The sequence below is a fragment of the Carcharodon carcharias genome, chromosome 9 (genome assembly GCF_017639515.1).
Source record: "Carcharodon carcharias isolate sCarCar2 chromosome 9, sCarCar2.pri, whole genome shotgun sequence".
Lineage (NCBI taxonomy): Eukaryota > Metazoa > Chordata > Chondrichthyes > Lamniformes > Lamnidae > Carcharodon > Carcharodon carcharias.
In genome coordinates, this window is record NC_054475.1 from 95,761,674 (window position 1) to 95,779,050 (window position 17,377).

At 40.6% G+C, this 17,377-nt stretch overlaps 1 protein-coding gene across 2 annotated transcripts in view; it reads right to left on the minus strand.

The window, feature by feature from the left end:
* zdhhc9 (zinc finger DHHC-type palmitoyltransferase 9) overlaps positions 1 to 2,625 on the minus strand; it is a 108,058-nt gene extending 105,433 nt beyond the window's left edge. The window contains exons 1-2 of one of the 2 annotated variants that reach the window (XM_041195807.1): positions 2,607 to 2,625; positions 2,005 to 2,172 (exon numbers count right to left, since the gene is read on the minus strand). In XM_041195807.1, coding sequence (XP_041051741.1) covers positions 2,005 to 2,162 — 158 coding nt within the window. In that variant the 5' untranslated portion in view covers positions 2,163 to 2,172; positions 2,607 to 2,625. Of the gene's footprint in view, positions 1 to 2,004; positions 2,430 to 2,606 lie in introns of those variants that run through there. The other variant, XM_041195806.1, reaches the window with a different exon arrangement.
* Between the last annotated feature and the right edge of the window lie 14,752 nt (positions 2,626 to 17,377).

Sequence of the window (17,377 nt, forward strand, 5' to 3'; positions counted from 1 at the left end):
GGCATGGTGTGGAAAATGGTGTGGCACATTAAAGCAGAATGAGAACAGAGGATGCATGTAGGATTGAGAAAGACCAAAAAGGTAGAATGGAGTGAGGTTACATATGGATTTGAAAATGAAAATGGGGCTTTGACAAGACACCGGGTACAGAGCACCAACATAACTCAGCAGGAACAAGGCCATAAAAGCCTATGAGAGCATAGGCTAGGATAGGAGCAGCATAGCTTTGATAACAGGATCTAGTTACTATTTTTTAAAAAGAACATTAAAATTGAATATCTAGTTTCAAATTTATGCTCAGCACTAACGTTTGAACACTAAAATACACCTGCTGGCTCATAAACCATCCCACTGATATTCCAAGGTAACTTTACAGGGTGGGCGGAACACAATAACTGTCACTTTTATTGGTTTGAATAGCTTTAATAGCTTCCTGAAGCAAAGAACACTTCTTCACATATGGGCTTGCTTGAGCTGGATATAATTTGGGAGCATTAATTACATTTGTTTACGGATACAAAGTTAATTTTCAGGAAAATATACCAAAGGATTTTATGCAAAACTAATTTGACCAATTCTAATCTAATTAGAAGTACCAAAGTTGTCACAGGGAGACTATAAAGTGGACTAATGGAGGGCATCACAAATTAAACGCTTCCTGATCTATACATTGCTTGGTCCCTACTTACATGAAAGGGTAACATTTATAATCATTAGCAATTCTATTGTTAATACAAGACACTGGACTACTTTATTTTCTAAACAAAATTCAATGCTGTAAATGTAATGACCAAATGGGAAAAGGAAATGCTTACATACAATACTATCTGCTCATAGCAAAATGAGAAATAAAACACACAAATTGGTCCAGCCTGGGGGACTCTTGCATTTTTAAAATAGATGCAAATTAAGGGAAAAAAATCACTACTTTTTCCCTTACAGGACATGCTGGTAGAACAAAACAGGCTAGCCAAGCAAATGACCATTCTTCAAATGTCACTAGTCCATTTGAACATAAAACAATTACAGGCAAGTCCGACTGGTTCCTCAAGGAGACACCAAGATATCCGTACTCCTCATCTGAGGAGGATGCTGTTCCCAAATGCTATACAGCCAGGAACCAAACTGATATTGTTCCTTCTACATCCAGGGAAATTCAGGCAACCACTCTTGCCCTGCCTGAAATTAACTGGGATAAGTCCATGAAACAAATCGAGGACTTTTCAACACACCGTCATGCATTTAATCAGTTGAATCTTTTAAGAAAACAGTTTTGAAACTTTTAAAGCTATACCTTAAAAATCAATGGCGAGTAATCATACTTAATTTTAAAAAGTACTCTAAAAAGGTAACTCCTTTAAATTCGACACCGCAAACTTTATTTGGCAAGCCATTTTATCTATAATTTGTCAAATACGACGGCACGAAGGAAATCGAATTATAATGCATCGTTTAATCGCGAACGTCACCACGATGAGAATTACTTGAGCTGTCTTGCTGTTCTCCACTCCCAGTCCACAAGAATTGTGACCTTTGAGGCTTGCATTTTTGTTGACCAAAATAACAAATCGCAAAATTATGGTCATTTTAGAATCTAGAAATGATTAAAACATAAAAAACAAATATGCTATAGCTGCCAAGGTCACGGTGCTTACAAGTGAAATTTTAGAGAAAAAGATTATAAACTCCTCGAAACAAATAGATTTATTTTTATTACAAAAAGTAGTAACTTGCATCCAAAAGCTAAGATGACAGGTTACTAACAAAAGTAGTGGACACAGGGTCTTTCAAATCCATACAATAAAATGCATGAAAAGCAGTTGCAAGCTCTACGCCAGGAATGGATTTAAATAGAAATTCAAGCTGCGCTCCGAATGCTTTATGGCCCCTCAAACACAAGATTTTCCTGCTTAAATAATACGATTCTCGCCACTTTCAGAAGTCCTTATAATCCGTCCATTTCCCTCAAAAATCAATTGGACTATGCTTGTCATTGTTACTTACTCAAAGCCGAAGAACAACGCGCTGGTTCCCACGATGAGGAAGACGGTGAGGTAAAAAACTCCTTTCTGTCGAGCCATCATGATCCTGCCATCGCAACAGAACGTGTTTCTCCCAGGCAGCTTCTGCCATTTCCGCGTTGGCTTTTTCTCGCTCTTCATCGTTGTATTCCTTTCGATAATTATTTACAAGTGAAATATATATCACGACCTCATTAAAAAAAAATAGATTTAAAAGTCTCAGAGCTCGATGACAGCGTGCAATGTAGCTGGCACTTATCGCCCTTACTATGTGTCTTTGTTCCCCGGGTATGCAATGCTCTATCCCTGACTGCTCCTTCCTTTCCTGCCTCTACCCCGGCTCCTATGTTGAAGGGATATTCAGCGCTACCTCTCTGTGCGCTGCTCCATCTCTGAGGCTCAGCCGAAGCTCCCGTCGGCCACGCCCTTTCCCAGTCCCACTTGGGTAACACGGCCTTACGCGCGCCCCCGCTCACCTGCTGGTTCCCGTCGACGTGGGGCGGGCGGGCAAGCGCACGCGTGCGCGCACCTCCAGCTGTTCCGGCAACTTGAAGCGACCCATTCATTCATTCACACCATCCTTACCGAGAGATGGAGTGGCCACTGTTACCTGCTGCTAGAGATCGCCGGCTCGAACCAAGGGCAGATTTGAAGAGATTAGAACAGAGGATGCAAATGACGGCTTATGTTTTCATATATTAGTCGACGATCAAAGCCATGGGGGGGCGGGGGGAGATGGTGGGGGTAGAATTTTCACAGATGGAGTCAGTAAAGGTGTCATGTCTATTAAAACCAATATTCCTGCTTCATGATCACAATTTGCTGTGTTAAAAAAGTATTTATGCGCAAATACTGCAACAACTTCAGACGAAGACTGATTTGTGATTAAACATGAAACCCAAAAATTGCCGTCCAAGAGGCACCACTCAGCTATTATCTTTGTTAAAACGGTATCTTACTGGTTCATTATTCGACTGCATTCAATGGCGTGAAGTTGTTGCATTTGCGCAGTAGATACTCGCCCCAGAAAGTTAGAGCTCCATTGACGCAAGGAGCCTATTTTGGAGCAATTTAAAATTTGCATATATTTAATTAAGACTAGATTAGCCGTCAGAGATTCTTTTAACGATATGCTAATTTTTGACTACTATCAATTAACCACTCTGGCATTGAAAATTAAATATTACAAGTATGGAGACTTATTTCGTCAGATTTTAATTGATGGATATTTTAAATGTGTGAAATGTAATTTTTTTAATAATTTCCCCCTTTTATCCTCTCAATCCAATCTTTCTTTCCCTTTCTCTTTATTTCTCTTTCTGTATCTGATTTGCAATTGAATTCACTCACTTACTTTATACTTAAGAGCATAAGAAATAGGAACAGGAGTAAGCCATTTGGCCCCTCAAGCCTGCCCCATCATTCAATAAGATCATGGCTGATCTCCCAGGGGCCTCAACTCCTCTTTCGTGCCAGCTCCTCACAGCCCTCAACTCCCCGATATTTCAAACATCTATGTACCTCCTCTTTAAATGCTTTCAGTGATCTCACCTCCACAACTCTCTTCCTTCTCAGTCCTTACCATTTATCTCCATTTATTTAATAATCCTTCAATTTGATTGTGTATCTCATTTAATCAGTTACTTTCCCTGTTCACTCAAGTTTCAGATGCCTGATTTCCCTCGCTATGAGCTTTTCAGCTCGCATTTCCACTAAGTTGGGGTGCAAAATATTGATGAGTTTAAACAGGCAAGGGAAAATCTAACAGCAGTTGCCATTAGGCTCATGGCTTCAGTGAATTATGTTCCAATATATCTAATTCCGATCTCAATGAGGCTCAGTAATAAGTGGAAAACTAATTTTTAAGAAACAAATTTTGAGACCGATTTTCATTTGCTCTGCCTGCCACTACCAGGAAAATAAGAAACTCAAAATATGATGAATAGCCTTAACAACCTGTTATACTGATAATGTGGCAGCACCATTTTGAGAATGGTGCTGGGAGCCCAAAGCAACTGCCTGTTTCAAAAAAATAGGTCACAATTATAATGCGAACTCAGGAACCTGATTGATATTTTAGGTTGAAAATAGTTGGAGCATGTACTATGCAAGCTCAGACCAGTTTTGAGTGAAACTGGATAGAGATTAGTAGGAATTTCTTCTCTCAGAGGGTAGTGAATCGGTGGAATTCTTTACCACAGAGGGCTGCAGAGGCTGTGTTGCTAAGTATATTCAAGGCTGAAATAGACAGATTTTTAATCAGTAAGGGAATCAAGGGTTATGGGGAAAAGGCAGGAAAGTGGAGTTGAGGATTATTAGATCAGCCATGATCTCATTGAATGGCAGAGCAGACTCGATGGGCCAAATGGCCTACTTCTGCTCCTACATCTTACCCTCTTTTGGATGCAATATAGCTGAAGAAATTGAGCCAAGATAAGTTTAAAATTGTTTTTGTGGGACCAGCAGGAGCAGGAGTGCTCCATATGCAAGAGCACTTCTCTGGTTGTCAACTGATCAGCCCAATACTAGCCACCCATAATCCAGCTAGCTGCATCAGACCACACAGTTGGCACCCCAGAGCTCAATATCTTGATTTACATGTATTTTCACATCCTCGCCACTGGGTATGAGCAGAACAACTATTTCAGTTTGTTTTGCAATTTTCAATGCCAGGATTACCACACTTTCCAAAACTAATAGTTTCCTGAGACCTTGGCGGGAAAGAAAAGCTAGGTGGTTGAGGCTGTAAGAATTCCATAACACAATAGATGTTTAATCTTACAATTTAATCCTACAATTCTCTATATACAAAGACCTGGACTCAATCGTGCTATGCAGAATAGGCAAATTATCAAATATTTTGTATCTCGGACAGATTGCTTCCCTTAAAATGACTTTTCCAAAGTCACAACAGTTCAGGAATCATCAACCCAAGAGGTATTTGATTAACTCAGACTTTTACCCTCAATATGTTAATTAATAGATCAGCCCTGAGGAAAAAAACATTCTAATCTGAATTCTATTTTAAGCCTAATTGATTTTCAACACATATCCTCTAGCTGTATACTCAGTCCAATTTTAATAACTTGATCACATCTAAGTTATCTATTCTTCTTAGCATTTTAAAGATCAGGATTATTTGTCCTCTCAAAGACAAAAACAAGTTCAATAAATTGTCTAGTGTCATATGCAATTCATTAGTAGTCAGCACAAATTATGAGCAATGATTCCACACAATGGTTATAAAGTTCCTAACACTTTGCAAGGGTACAAAATACTGTTAGAGCAATTTTATAATAGACAATTGGAAGATTGTGAGTAGCAGCTGATTTATTTCTATGCTGGAACAAATATTTTATGATTATTGTTATCCTCCTAACTCCTGCTAAGTAAATTTCGATGAAGAAAGGAGTAAATTAACATATTTTAGACCCGTGTATCTCCAATTCCTATTTGCAAACTATTAGAAGGATAAATCTTGAATGGAGCATAGGTGTTATAACACAGCAGTTGGTAAAGGCTGAGTTGTTTAAATCCCAGAGGGAAACTTGAACAACTGTCGTAACCTATATTTTCAATTGGTATGTTTGAGATGCAGCTCTGAATTCAGGAATAAGACCACCGAGCCTTGAATGGTTTTTCTTAATATAAAACTAAATTAAACATTTATTAATTTAACAACAAATTAATTACATACACATGTCTGCAAATTACTACCATAATAACTTTTAAACAAATCACCAAATTAATCACTCCCAGATAAATCTTCACCAGGGTAACAATAACCCATAGACTTTAAGCAGACACCAGGCAAAACATATTTGACCTTATAAATTCAAAATGCGGTTCCTTGCAATTTGGTTCCTTTGCAGACACAGTTGTAGGCTTACAGGCTGAATAGATCTTAAATGCCTCTGATTTACACACAAACTCCTTTCAGTTTATACCTAGCTTTTCCTTTGAATGTAAATTTCCCATTGTATCCTAGGCTTTAACATCACATCTTCTAACAATAACATTTTCAACCCACTAATTTTATTAATAATATAAACACATTGCTTGGCATCTCCCAGCTAGGTGCAAGATTTTACTCTCACTATTGAATGTTTTATTCAACAAATGCAAAATTACACTTTACCTTTTTACTTCCTTACGTTTATCTAACATCTCAAAACTACTATACATCAAAGCACCCAGACTAGCTAGCTTTAATCCAATTAAGACACACACACCACTAAACCCTATTTTTAAAAAATAATTTCCAATAACATTATAGACATTAATATCTCTTCATGACATAGGTCATTCAATTGTCCTCACATACTCAATGTTTACAAACTCACATTAAGGTACCTGATGGCCTGGACACTTGGGGACACTCTTATTTCTTATACTAGAATGTGTCTTTATTCTAGCTCCATGCAGGAGTTGTACGTGACAGATGCCAGTCTACTGAGGTTTCCAAGCAAGATCTGGACTACTAAAATACATATTCAGCAGTTTAAATTAATAATGTATATTTTCCCAAGTCATTGCTGAAAAAACCTTCCAATACCCACTGTGCCAGGAACAGGCCAAATCTGAACCCACTGCTATCATAACCACACCACCTTTTGTGCTATGATAGGCTAAATGCACTATCTTTCCCCACTCCTTCCTGTCATTTCTTGTTGACCATCCTCTATTTCCAAGCACGTTGCCTATCGCCCACAACTGATTTATCATCAAAAAAACACATATCATTGTGCTTTTGTAAGTGTCACCTTGCAACTTTCCATGCAAATTCACCCAAAAAAATCTCTTCCCCAGTGCTTCCACACCCCACCATTGACATGTCAATACTGTCCCATTCCAAGTCCATTACTAGACCCCACACCCTCACCCACGCTTTACTGTGATCCCATACTCCGGGCCCCGAAATTCTCCTCAACGCAATCACTTCTATTAGACCCTAGTCCTCTCTCTCAATGCACTCAAACTCCATGACTGTTACCTTACAGAGCTCCTACACCCTACAAGTCCTCTTCATGTTTATCTCAGGCTCTCACACCTGCTTAAGGTTCCTATACCTACCACCCCATCATACCCGAAAAATCTTCCCAGCACCTCCTGAAACATCTCTCCCACCATGTTGTAAAAAGTTGGTTAAATTTAGTTTTATTGGTATTCAGGACAACAGATTTTACACTTAAGGGCATATAATTATTGAACTCCAGCCCAGAAATTTTGCTAGCGTAAAAGGTCAATTTGACATATATCAGATAACATTATATTTAACACAGCATAAGACAATATGGCTTGGAAATGTGGCTGCATAGCAATGAGTTCTTGGTCACTAGAAGTGTCCTAAGCCGCAAATATTGCAGACAGGAAGGCACACACTTTATGAGTTAGTAGTGTATCCCCTGCCATATTGGTATAGGCAAAAAGAATGATATCCTGGCCCATATCTGCAACAGGCACTAATGCCCTGCATATGTAAATAATTGGCTGAATACTTGCTTGAAATTCCCTCTGCGGTATCGGTTTGTCCTGAGGTAGGAAAACTTAGCTGCATTCAGGAAAGCTATGTCTACATTCAGCCTAACAGGCAGTCCTTAAAGGGACATGCTACAGGCCCATGATTTCTCTCCAAGGATTCCTACGGATGCTGCACTGCAAGAGCCACAAAGCAGCTGCATATTTGTGCAGTACTTTCAGATATGTCTAATTCCCTTTGTACATGAGAGTAAGAACTTATGGTCACACCTTACATCATCACCTGAGGTACAAATGGAACTATTTTGGATGTGTCCTCTTGACTCCTTCTCCAGAACCTGCAAATCAAGGGGCATGTTGAAATAGGTATCCATAACTCCTAGTGAGGAATTACATAATTCCTACATAATGCCCCATCCCCATTGAAATGGAAATAGATAATAGATAGGATACAGCATTAGAAAACTCACAGTAAGTTCGGTTTTGGAAACACAGCAAAACAAGAAAAACAAAGTGTGGAATTGATAGACCCATTTTAGAGCAGTTCCACCAAAAAAGTGAAAAGAGGATGAGCCTATTTTGAGAGAGAAGATGAACATAGTAATTCTCATGCATTATCCATTTTGTTGAGCAATGAGGCTCTTGAGCCCTGTTCAGGTGCTCTGACCACATTACGAGACAATGCAGCTTTGATAACAATGGATGGATAATCACATTCTCTGTGTCTATAGTTTTCCACAATGTACTTCAATAGGTGCATAGGTTGTCAGCACACATACAGTTGGTACTGAACTTGACCTCAGACCCCACTACCTGATAAAACAAGCACCGTCACCTAATGGGAATGGTCTTACGCGTGCAAAACATTGCATTATTGACTCTTATGTGACCACATAGAGCATAAATGTTTTGAAGGGACAGTGGTATTTTTCTTTCCCTCTAGTTGACAATAACATTGTATTTGTATATGGAGGCTGAACAAATGAAAAATAATTTACTTTTTCAACCTTCCAGGAATATAGTCCCTGGTAATAACTGATGAACACTGCTTGATCAGTTCTTTGAGTTCCACCACGAGCGCAGTGGTAGCAGTGTGTATCATCGAAAAGTGAAAGCCCAGGTAAACCTTTAAGATCACTCAAATTATACTGCTAGCATAATTCTGTTTTTACAATAACACTGTTTCTGACTTTAACCTGTGACATCAGTCACAGCTGTTCATCAATCAACATTGTACTCTTTGTCATATATTTTGCTTATAATCATTAATTAAATGTAATTGAAGATGATTTCACACAGCTTACAGTACTGCATACTTTTATTCTGACTCATGGTGACTAGTATAAAGTAATGCATTTGCAGTCACTTATTGTAAATTGTTCAGAATTGCGAGACATCCTCTAATTTGTCATTTGCCTCAGGCCCCAGGTAAACAAAAGTCAGCATGACATAGCTTATTTTTCAAAGCAGATGCTTTTCTCCAGGTCAAATGTTTATTAAAAATAAAACACCAATGGTACTTCAGCAGCAACTGGGGTGCTACAATTGACCTCACTGCATGGGCTACAGGGAGAAAAATTAGCCAGGGTCCCTTTACCTAATCACTACTAGTAAACCCAACTGTAAGGGGTCTCCCTCATTAAGATGGAAATGAGGAGGAATTTCTTCTCTCATAGGCTCGTTAGTCTTTGGAATTCTCTTCCCCAGAGAACATTGAATATATTCAAAACACAGTTAGTCATATTTTTGATCTACAAGAGAGTCAAGGGTTTTGGGTTGGGCAGGGGATGCAGGCAGGAAATGGAGTTAAGGCCACAATCAGATCAGCCATAATATTATTGAAAGGTGGAGCAGCCTTGATGGGTCAGATGGCTTATTTCTGCTCCTATTTCTTATGATCTTATGAACTTGTAAGTGGTGATATTCTAATGTCTCTGTTGCATTATCACCCTCATCTACAAGCACAAGGTGGGGAAGGGAGGAAATTAGAAATTGGCGACCCATTTCACTGTTGAATGTGGACTATAAGATTCTGTCCAAGGTCATCGCCAATCAGGTCAAATCCACTCTGGAATTGGTGATCCACCCTGACCAGACCTGCACTGTGCCAGGCAGGAAGATTTCTGACAGCCTTGCGCTGCTCAGGGATATGATTGCCAATGTACAGGACAGCGGTGTGGATATCTGTCTCATAAGCCTGAATCAGGAGAAGGCCTTTGACAGAATATCACACACCTACATGGTGGATGTGCTCTCCAAAATGGGGTTTGGGGAGGGAATTCGCAATTGGATCCAACTGATCTACACTAACATCAGTCTCAATCAATGGGTGGGAATCAGATAGCTTTCTGATTAAATCTGGAGTCAGGCAGGGCTGTCCTCTCTCACCTGTTCTTTTTGTGTGTTGCATAGAACCCTTTGCTGAGTCCATCAGGAAGAATCCGGGCATAAGAAGAGTGATGATCCCAGGCAGTGGAGGCACTCAGATCAAAGCTTCCCTGTACATGGATGATGTCACCGTCTTCTGCTCGGATCCGCTGTCCGTGCGCAGACTGATCCACATCTGCGACCAGTTCAAACTGGCCTCGGGAGCCAAGGTAAATCGTGGGAAGACCGAGGCCGTGTTCTTCGGGAACTGGGCTGACCGATCCTTTGTCCCTTCACTGTCAGGGCTGACGGCCTGAAGGTACTGGGCATATGGTTCAGAGGGACCAGGGCATGTGTTAGAAACTGGAAGGAGCGAGTGTCTATGGTGAAAAGGAAACTGGGCATGTGGGAGCGACGCTCCCTCTCCATTGCGGATAAGAACCTGTTCATCAGGTGTGAGGCACTCTCACTGTTGCTGTACGCGGCGCAGGTCTGGCCCATTCCACATCCATGCGTGGTGGCGATCATCCAAGCCATCTTCCGCTTTATCTGGAGGTCGAAAATGTATCGTGTCTGCAGGGACGTGATGTACAAGCCTCGAGATAAAGGGGGAAAAAACGTGCCCAACATGGCCCTCATACTGATGGCCACCTTTATGTGTGGCTGCATCAAGCAGTGCATAGACCTTCAGTACGCAAATACCAAGTGCCACTACGTGCTGAGGTTCTACCTGTCCCCGGTGTTGCGAAGGATGGGTCTGGCCACGCTGCCGCGGAACATTCCAAGTAGTTGGACCATGCCGTACCACCTGTCCCTCGTGGAAAAATTTATGCAGAGAAACACCTTTGACCACAAGTCCATCAGGCAGTGGTCGGCACATAACATCTTAGAGGCCCTGAGGGAAAAGGAGAGGGTGGATCCTGTGGGATGGTTCCCTGAGCAGACTGTCAAAGTCATTTGGCAGAATGCCTCATCGCCAGAACTTTCCAACAAGCACCAAGACGTAGCTTGGCTGGTGGTGAGAAAGGCCCTCCCCGTCAGATCCTTCCTATACGCCAGGAGTCTCACTCCCTCAGTACGTTGCCCTCGAGGTGGCTGTGGTGTGGAAGAGACTGTTGTTCACTTCCTTGTAGATTGTGCCTTTGCAAAGAAGGTCTGGGGAGAGATGCAGTGGTTTCTGTCGAGGTTCATCCCGATCAGTTCTGTGACACAGGACTCTGTGCTCTACGGGCTGTTCCCAGGGACACACATCCAGACAAACATCAACTGCAGCTTGAGGATCGTAAACTCGGTGAAAGATGATCTTTGGTCTGCCTGAAACTTGTTGGTCTTCCAGCGCAAAGAGTTGTCCCCGACCGAGTGTTGCAGACTGGCACATTCCAAAGTCCAGGACTACGTGCTGAGGGACACACTAAAGCTTGGGGCAACTGCCGCAAAGGCGCAATGGGGAAGGGTCGCTGCCTAAGACCTTTCTGCCACAGTGCACCGAGGGACTGGGAACTGTGTAGACCCCCTCAGGATGTACAGCTCAAAATGAATGTCTGCTAATGATTGTAATATTCATTGTTTGTACTGATGCACCTTGTGATACATGTTGTAAAAGTTGAACCTGATTGTACTTTTGTAATGGTGATTTTGAAATGGTTTGGAATGTTGTTGAAGATATTTTATGAATAAAATATATTTTTGCAAAAAAAAAAATGTCTCTGTTGCCCTTTTTCTTTTAGATGATAGAAGTCATGGGTTGGAAGGTGTTATCGAAGGAAATTTGGCAAGTTTTGGTAGAACATCTTTCCAAGGATACACACTGCTGCCACTGTGCGACAGTGTTGGAAGGAGTGAATGTTTAAGGCACCAGATGGAGTGCTGGTGAAGCTTTATCCTGGATGGTGTTGAACTTCTTGAGTGTTATTGGAGCCGCACCCATTCAGGCAATTGGAAAGTATTCCATAAAACTCCTCACTTGTGTCTTTTAGATAGTTGACAGGCTATGGGGTATCAGGAAGTGAGTTCTCACTTCTGAATTGTTGTTGTGGCTACAGTATTTATGTGGCTGGCTCAGTTAACTTTCTGGTCAATAGTAATCCCCAGGATGTTGATAGTGAGGGATTCAATGATAGTAATGCCATTGAAAATCAATGAAAATTGGTTAGGTTTTCTCTTGTTGGAGATGGTCATTGCCTGGTACTTGTGTTGCACAAATATTATTCCAACTTATCAGCCCAAGCTTGCATGATGTCTTGGTCTTGTTGCATGCAAGTACAAACTGCGTCAGCGCCGAGCAGTTGTGAATGGAACTGAACACTGTTTAGTTCCAGTTTGCAATCATTGGCAAACATTTCCACTTCAGACTTTATGATGGAAGGAAAGTCATTGAAGAAATGGCTAAAATTGTTTGAGTGTAGGACACTGCTTGGAGGAATTCCTGCTGTGATGTTCTGGAGCTGAGATGATTGGCCTCCAACGACCACAACCATCATTCTTTGAGCTGTGGGTGCCTCTGACCATTGGTGAATTTTCCCCCTGATTCCTATTGACTTCAACTTTGCCAGGGCTCTTTCGTGCCACACTTGGTCAAAAGCTGACTTGATGTTAAGATCAGTTACTTTCAGCTCACCTCTGGAATTCAGCTCTTCTATCCGTGGTTGTATGAAGCATAAAATGAGATCTGGAACAGAGTGGCCCTGGCGGAACCCAAACTGAGACTGAGCATCGATAAGCACGTTTTTGCTGAGTAAGCGCTGCTTGATAGCATTGTCAATGACACCTTCCATCACTTTGCTGATCAAGAGTAGACCTGATGGAGGAATAATTGGCCCTGCTGGATTTGTCTTGCTTTTTCTGGACATGACATACCTGGGCATTTTTCTGTATTGTCAGGTAGATGGCCAATGTTGTAAAATGTTATGGAATGGCTTGACTAGGGACACGGCTAGTTCTGGAGCACAAGCCTTCAGTGCTGTAGTCGGGATGTTGTCATGTCCTCTAGTCTTTACTATATCCAGTGCATTCAGCCATTTCTTAATATCATGTGGAGTGAACTGAATTGGTGGAAGACTGGCATTTGTGGTCCTAGGACTCCCAGGAGGAGGCCAAGATTACTCATTCACTCGGCACTTCTGGTTTAAGATTGTTGCAAATGCTTCAGTCTTGTCTTTTGTACTGAAATGCTGGGCTGCCCCATGATTAATGATGGGGATGATTTGTGGAGCCTCCTCCTCTGTTTAGTTGATTAATTATCTACCACCATTCATGACGGGATGTAACACAACTGTAGAGCTTTGATCTGATCCGTTGGTAGTGGGATTGCTTTGTTCTGTCTATCACATGCTGCCTCAGCTGATAAGCATGCATTTAGTCCTTTGTTGTATCTTCACCAGGCTGGCATCTCAATTTTAGGCATGCCTGGTGCTTCTCCTGGCATACCCTCCTCTCTGAACTCTTAATTGAACCAGAGTTGATCACCTTGCTTGTTGGTACTAGTAGAGAGAGGGATATGCTGGACAATGAGGTTATAAATTGTGGTTGAATACCATTCTGCTGTTGCTGATGGCCCATAGTGCCTCATGAATGGCCAGTTTTGAATTGCGAGATCTGTCCCGAATCTCTCCCATGTCGGTGGTGCTGCATTGGACAATGCAGGGCATCCTCAGTGTAAAGTCAGGACTTTGTCTCCACAGGGACTCTGCGTGGTCATTCCTACCAATTCTAAATTGGACAGATGCATCTGCAACAGTCAGACTGTTGAGGGCAAGATCAAGTAGGTTTTTCTGTTTTATCTGATCTCTGACTATCTGATGCAGGCCCAGTTTTGCAGATATGCCTTTTCAGGACTTGACCAGGTCTGTTAGTGGTGGTCTACCAAGCCACTGTTGGTGGTGGGCATTGAAGACTCCACCCAGAGTACATTCTGATCCCTTGCCACCCTCAATGCTTCTTCTGGGTGGCATTCAACATGGAGGAGTACTGATTCATCAGCTGAGGGGGGTGGGGGATAGTGGTAATCAGCAGGAGATTTCCCTGTCCATGTTTGACCTGGTACCATGAGACCTGATGGGATCCGGAGTCAATGCTGAGTCCTCCCAGGGCATCTCCCTCATTCTGTATACCACTGTGTGACTATGTCTGGTGGGTCTATACTGCCAATGGGACAGTACATAGCAGGGATGTTGATGGAGGAGTCTGGAACTTTGGCTGTAAGGTGTGATTTGGTCAGTATGACTATGCCAGTCTATTGCTTGGCTACTCTGTGAAACAGCTCTTCCAATTTTGGCACAATCCCAGATGTTAATGAGAAGAATTATTTTATTAATTTAATTTAATCTCTGGAGCATTAGTCCAGGCCTCTGGATTACTAGTCCAGTAACATTACCATTATGCTACCATTCTATTTCTGCTTGGGCCACCTTCACATTAGAGTAATTGCACTAATTCAGCTTTTTCTTTCCCTGCACTATCTAATATTATCCTCCTCAATTATTTATCTATTTCCTTCGTAAGTGTCATGATAGGATAGTTTCAGTAGCCATTTGTGTTAACACATTTCAAATTCCAGTAACTCTTCACATGAAACATTTCTTTCAATTTCCTCATTTATGCTCTTATAACTCATTGTATGTTTATGCCCTCTCACTAATTATAATACCATGTCAGAGAGGGTGGAACTGAAGCAGAAAATTCACAATACTGGAAGATCCTGCCTCCCCAGATAAGGAACCAACCTAAAACTGGAGGCCACTATGCTGAGTCAGATGTGGTATCCAAATCTCTTAAAAAAACATTAGTTGTTGAAAACCTCCATTGAATTTTATATATAATTCTGCATTGGACTGTTGTGGCTATCTTTTTAATGCAGAAAAAAAAACTTCAGTGGATCGGCTGCAATTAACTTGTACAAAATTTGTAATGATTCCCTATGCTACTGAAATGTGAGAAGATACTACATAAATGCAAGTTCATTTTGTTGCTTTTGTTGATTCTTAGTCCATTATTCCATCAGCTTGTTCTAGTCACCACTCATCATGTATGAGCTCAGATTGTGTGCTAACAGGCTATCCAACTACAAGAGGCATTGCAGTTGAGATTGGTCCTCTTATCACCAGATAATCCTTGCATTCACTTTCTAGATATTGCCCCTGGTGAATAATCATAAGGAAGAACTTAGACTATTCTTTTGTCCCACTCTGGGCACTTTGAGGCTGATAGTTCTTTCCTGTAGGTAGAACATTGTATTGTATTGCATTCAGGTGTTGCAATTGCATTGATACTAATTACAAAAATCTTTGATTCCACTTTTTTTCCAATTTCATATCTTGAGTGCCAAGTTCAAAATCCTTTTATTTGTTCTTACTAAGTTCCTGTTAATATAGTCTGCACAGAATTCAATGTCGCCACCTAATCAAATAATTTAATGTTTTAAAAGTTAGAAGTGTTCCTGTAAAATAACAAAAACAATAACATAAAGCTTTGCAGTAAATTATGTAAAGGATAACAGCTGCTGGTGAAGTACATATAAAGCAATAGACATCTGGTAGTTAATTACATGTGACAAAAGATACCTGGCAGTAAGTTATACAAGAAGTAATTTTATCAAACTGCTTTGAAAACACCATTAATGAAGCCTGAGCAGTTTATTAACTCAAGCAAATTCCTGACTTTGAATTACTATCATAAACTCAGTGCAGCTACTGAACTGTTATTTTTTAAAAAGCATCCTTTGGCTTTCTTACCTTTTCCTATTATTCTGCAGGCATGATGAGTAAGGTTAATGTAAAGTGATGTAGGTTTAAGTGTAACAGAGCTGTTACTTATGTAGGACATGAAATTGTATGGCATCAGATTACTACCCCTCATGTCACTTTTCATAAGCAGATTAGAGAAACAAAGTATGTAGTTTATGTTATAACACTTGAAGTATATTGTATACAGTGTATAATCTACACTGAATGTTTAAACACCACATTGTAATATGTTCTTTTTGTATCATGAACCACTTAGCTCCTGATTTGATTGCCATTGTGAGATTTGGGACTCAGATCCCAGAGGCATGTGTCAGTATTTACAACTTTACCCAGTACAAATCGGGAGTTAATAATTATACCTTTAAAATCATGTTTTTACATGTGTGATACTATGCAGGCAATTTTAACCTAACCAGCATGTTGGGAAAGAAGTGAGTTCCAAACTTCCTTTGTGTGTCGAAGTCCTACCTAATTTTACTCCAAAAAGGTTTAGCTCTGATTCTTACACTGCGTTCCCTATGACTAAATCCTGTTCCTATGTTCCTAAGGAGGCTTAATCTTAAAGTTAGGGCTAGGTCATTAAGGAGCAAAATCAGGAAGCAATTTTTTTACACAAAGGTAGTAGAAATTTGGAATTCTCTCCTCCAAAAGGTTGTGAATGCTGGCTCAGTTGAAATTTTCAAGACTGAGATGAGCAGATTTTTATTAGGTGAGGTACAGTATACAGATTAAAAGCATTAAATAGGGGTGAGCTGGTATCAATCAGTCATAATTTAGCTAATGGACAGAACAAGCTTGAGGGGCTGAATCGTCCTGTTCCTATGTTCAATCACTTTGCTAATGACTGGGAGTAAGCTGATGAGATATTTATTTGATTGGGTTTATCCTGCTTTTTGTGGGCAGAACACACCTGGGCAATTTTCCACATTGTCAGGTAGATGTTAGTGTTGTAGCTGCACTGGAACAGCTTAGTTAGAGGCACAAGTAGTAATAGTGTAACTCATTATTCTAAACAGTTACCAACCTCAAGTGATTAAAATAAAAGCCCTTTGAGTACTATGGATATTTTTCTTTAATATAGCTGCCATCTGAGTTTCCATGATATGTTGATTCCTTGACAAATATGGTTCACTTGATAACATTCAGTTCATGCATACAGCTCGCCCCATGGTATCAGGTTAATTAACAAGACAATGATTTTGCATGGGGCAAGATATGCATGCAAACTGAGAGCTCATATTTGAGGTAATTTCTATATAATTTCAGCAGGAAAGTACATTATCATGTACTTTGAAGCAACCTAAAAGCTTAAAGTGATCTCCGATACTACAATAATTTACAGGAGAAAAAGTATCACCAGGAAAGAAATGATTGCAACTGTAATTTAGTCATCATTTATATCCCAAAAGAAATCATTATACTGAAGGGTACATTTCCTGCAATGGCAGCAATCATCAGATGGATCTCTAGACAGGAGGGACCCAGGACTGTGTAGCCTCAGGCATAGTGATGACAGCTCAGAAGCTCATAAGTTCTGTATTTGTATTATCTGTTAAATAATTCACAACCATGCGCTGCATGAGCTGACCTGCTAAATAATCCATCCAAGGCTAAGTCACTAATTGTTATTTTTTGCAAGTTGATTTGTGATCAGTAATGTGCCATGTCAGGTTATTAATTTTTGGTGAAGCCTGAAAGAATTCACGATTACAATCCATCCATTTGAACGTGTCCATGTTGCTATCAATAGGATAGATTTTCAACTTGCTA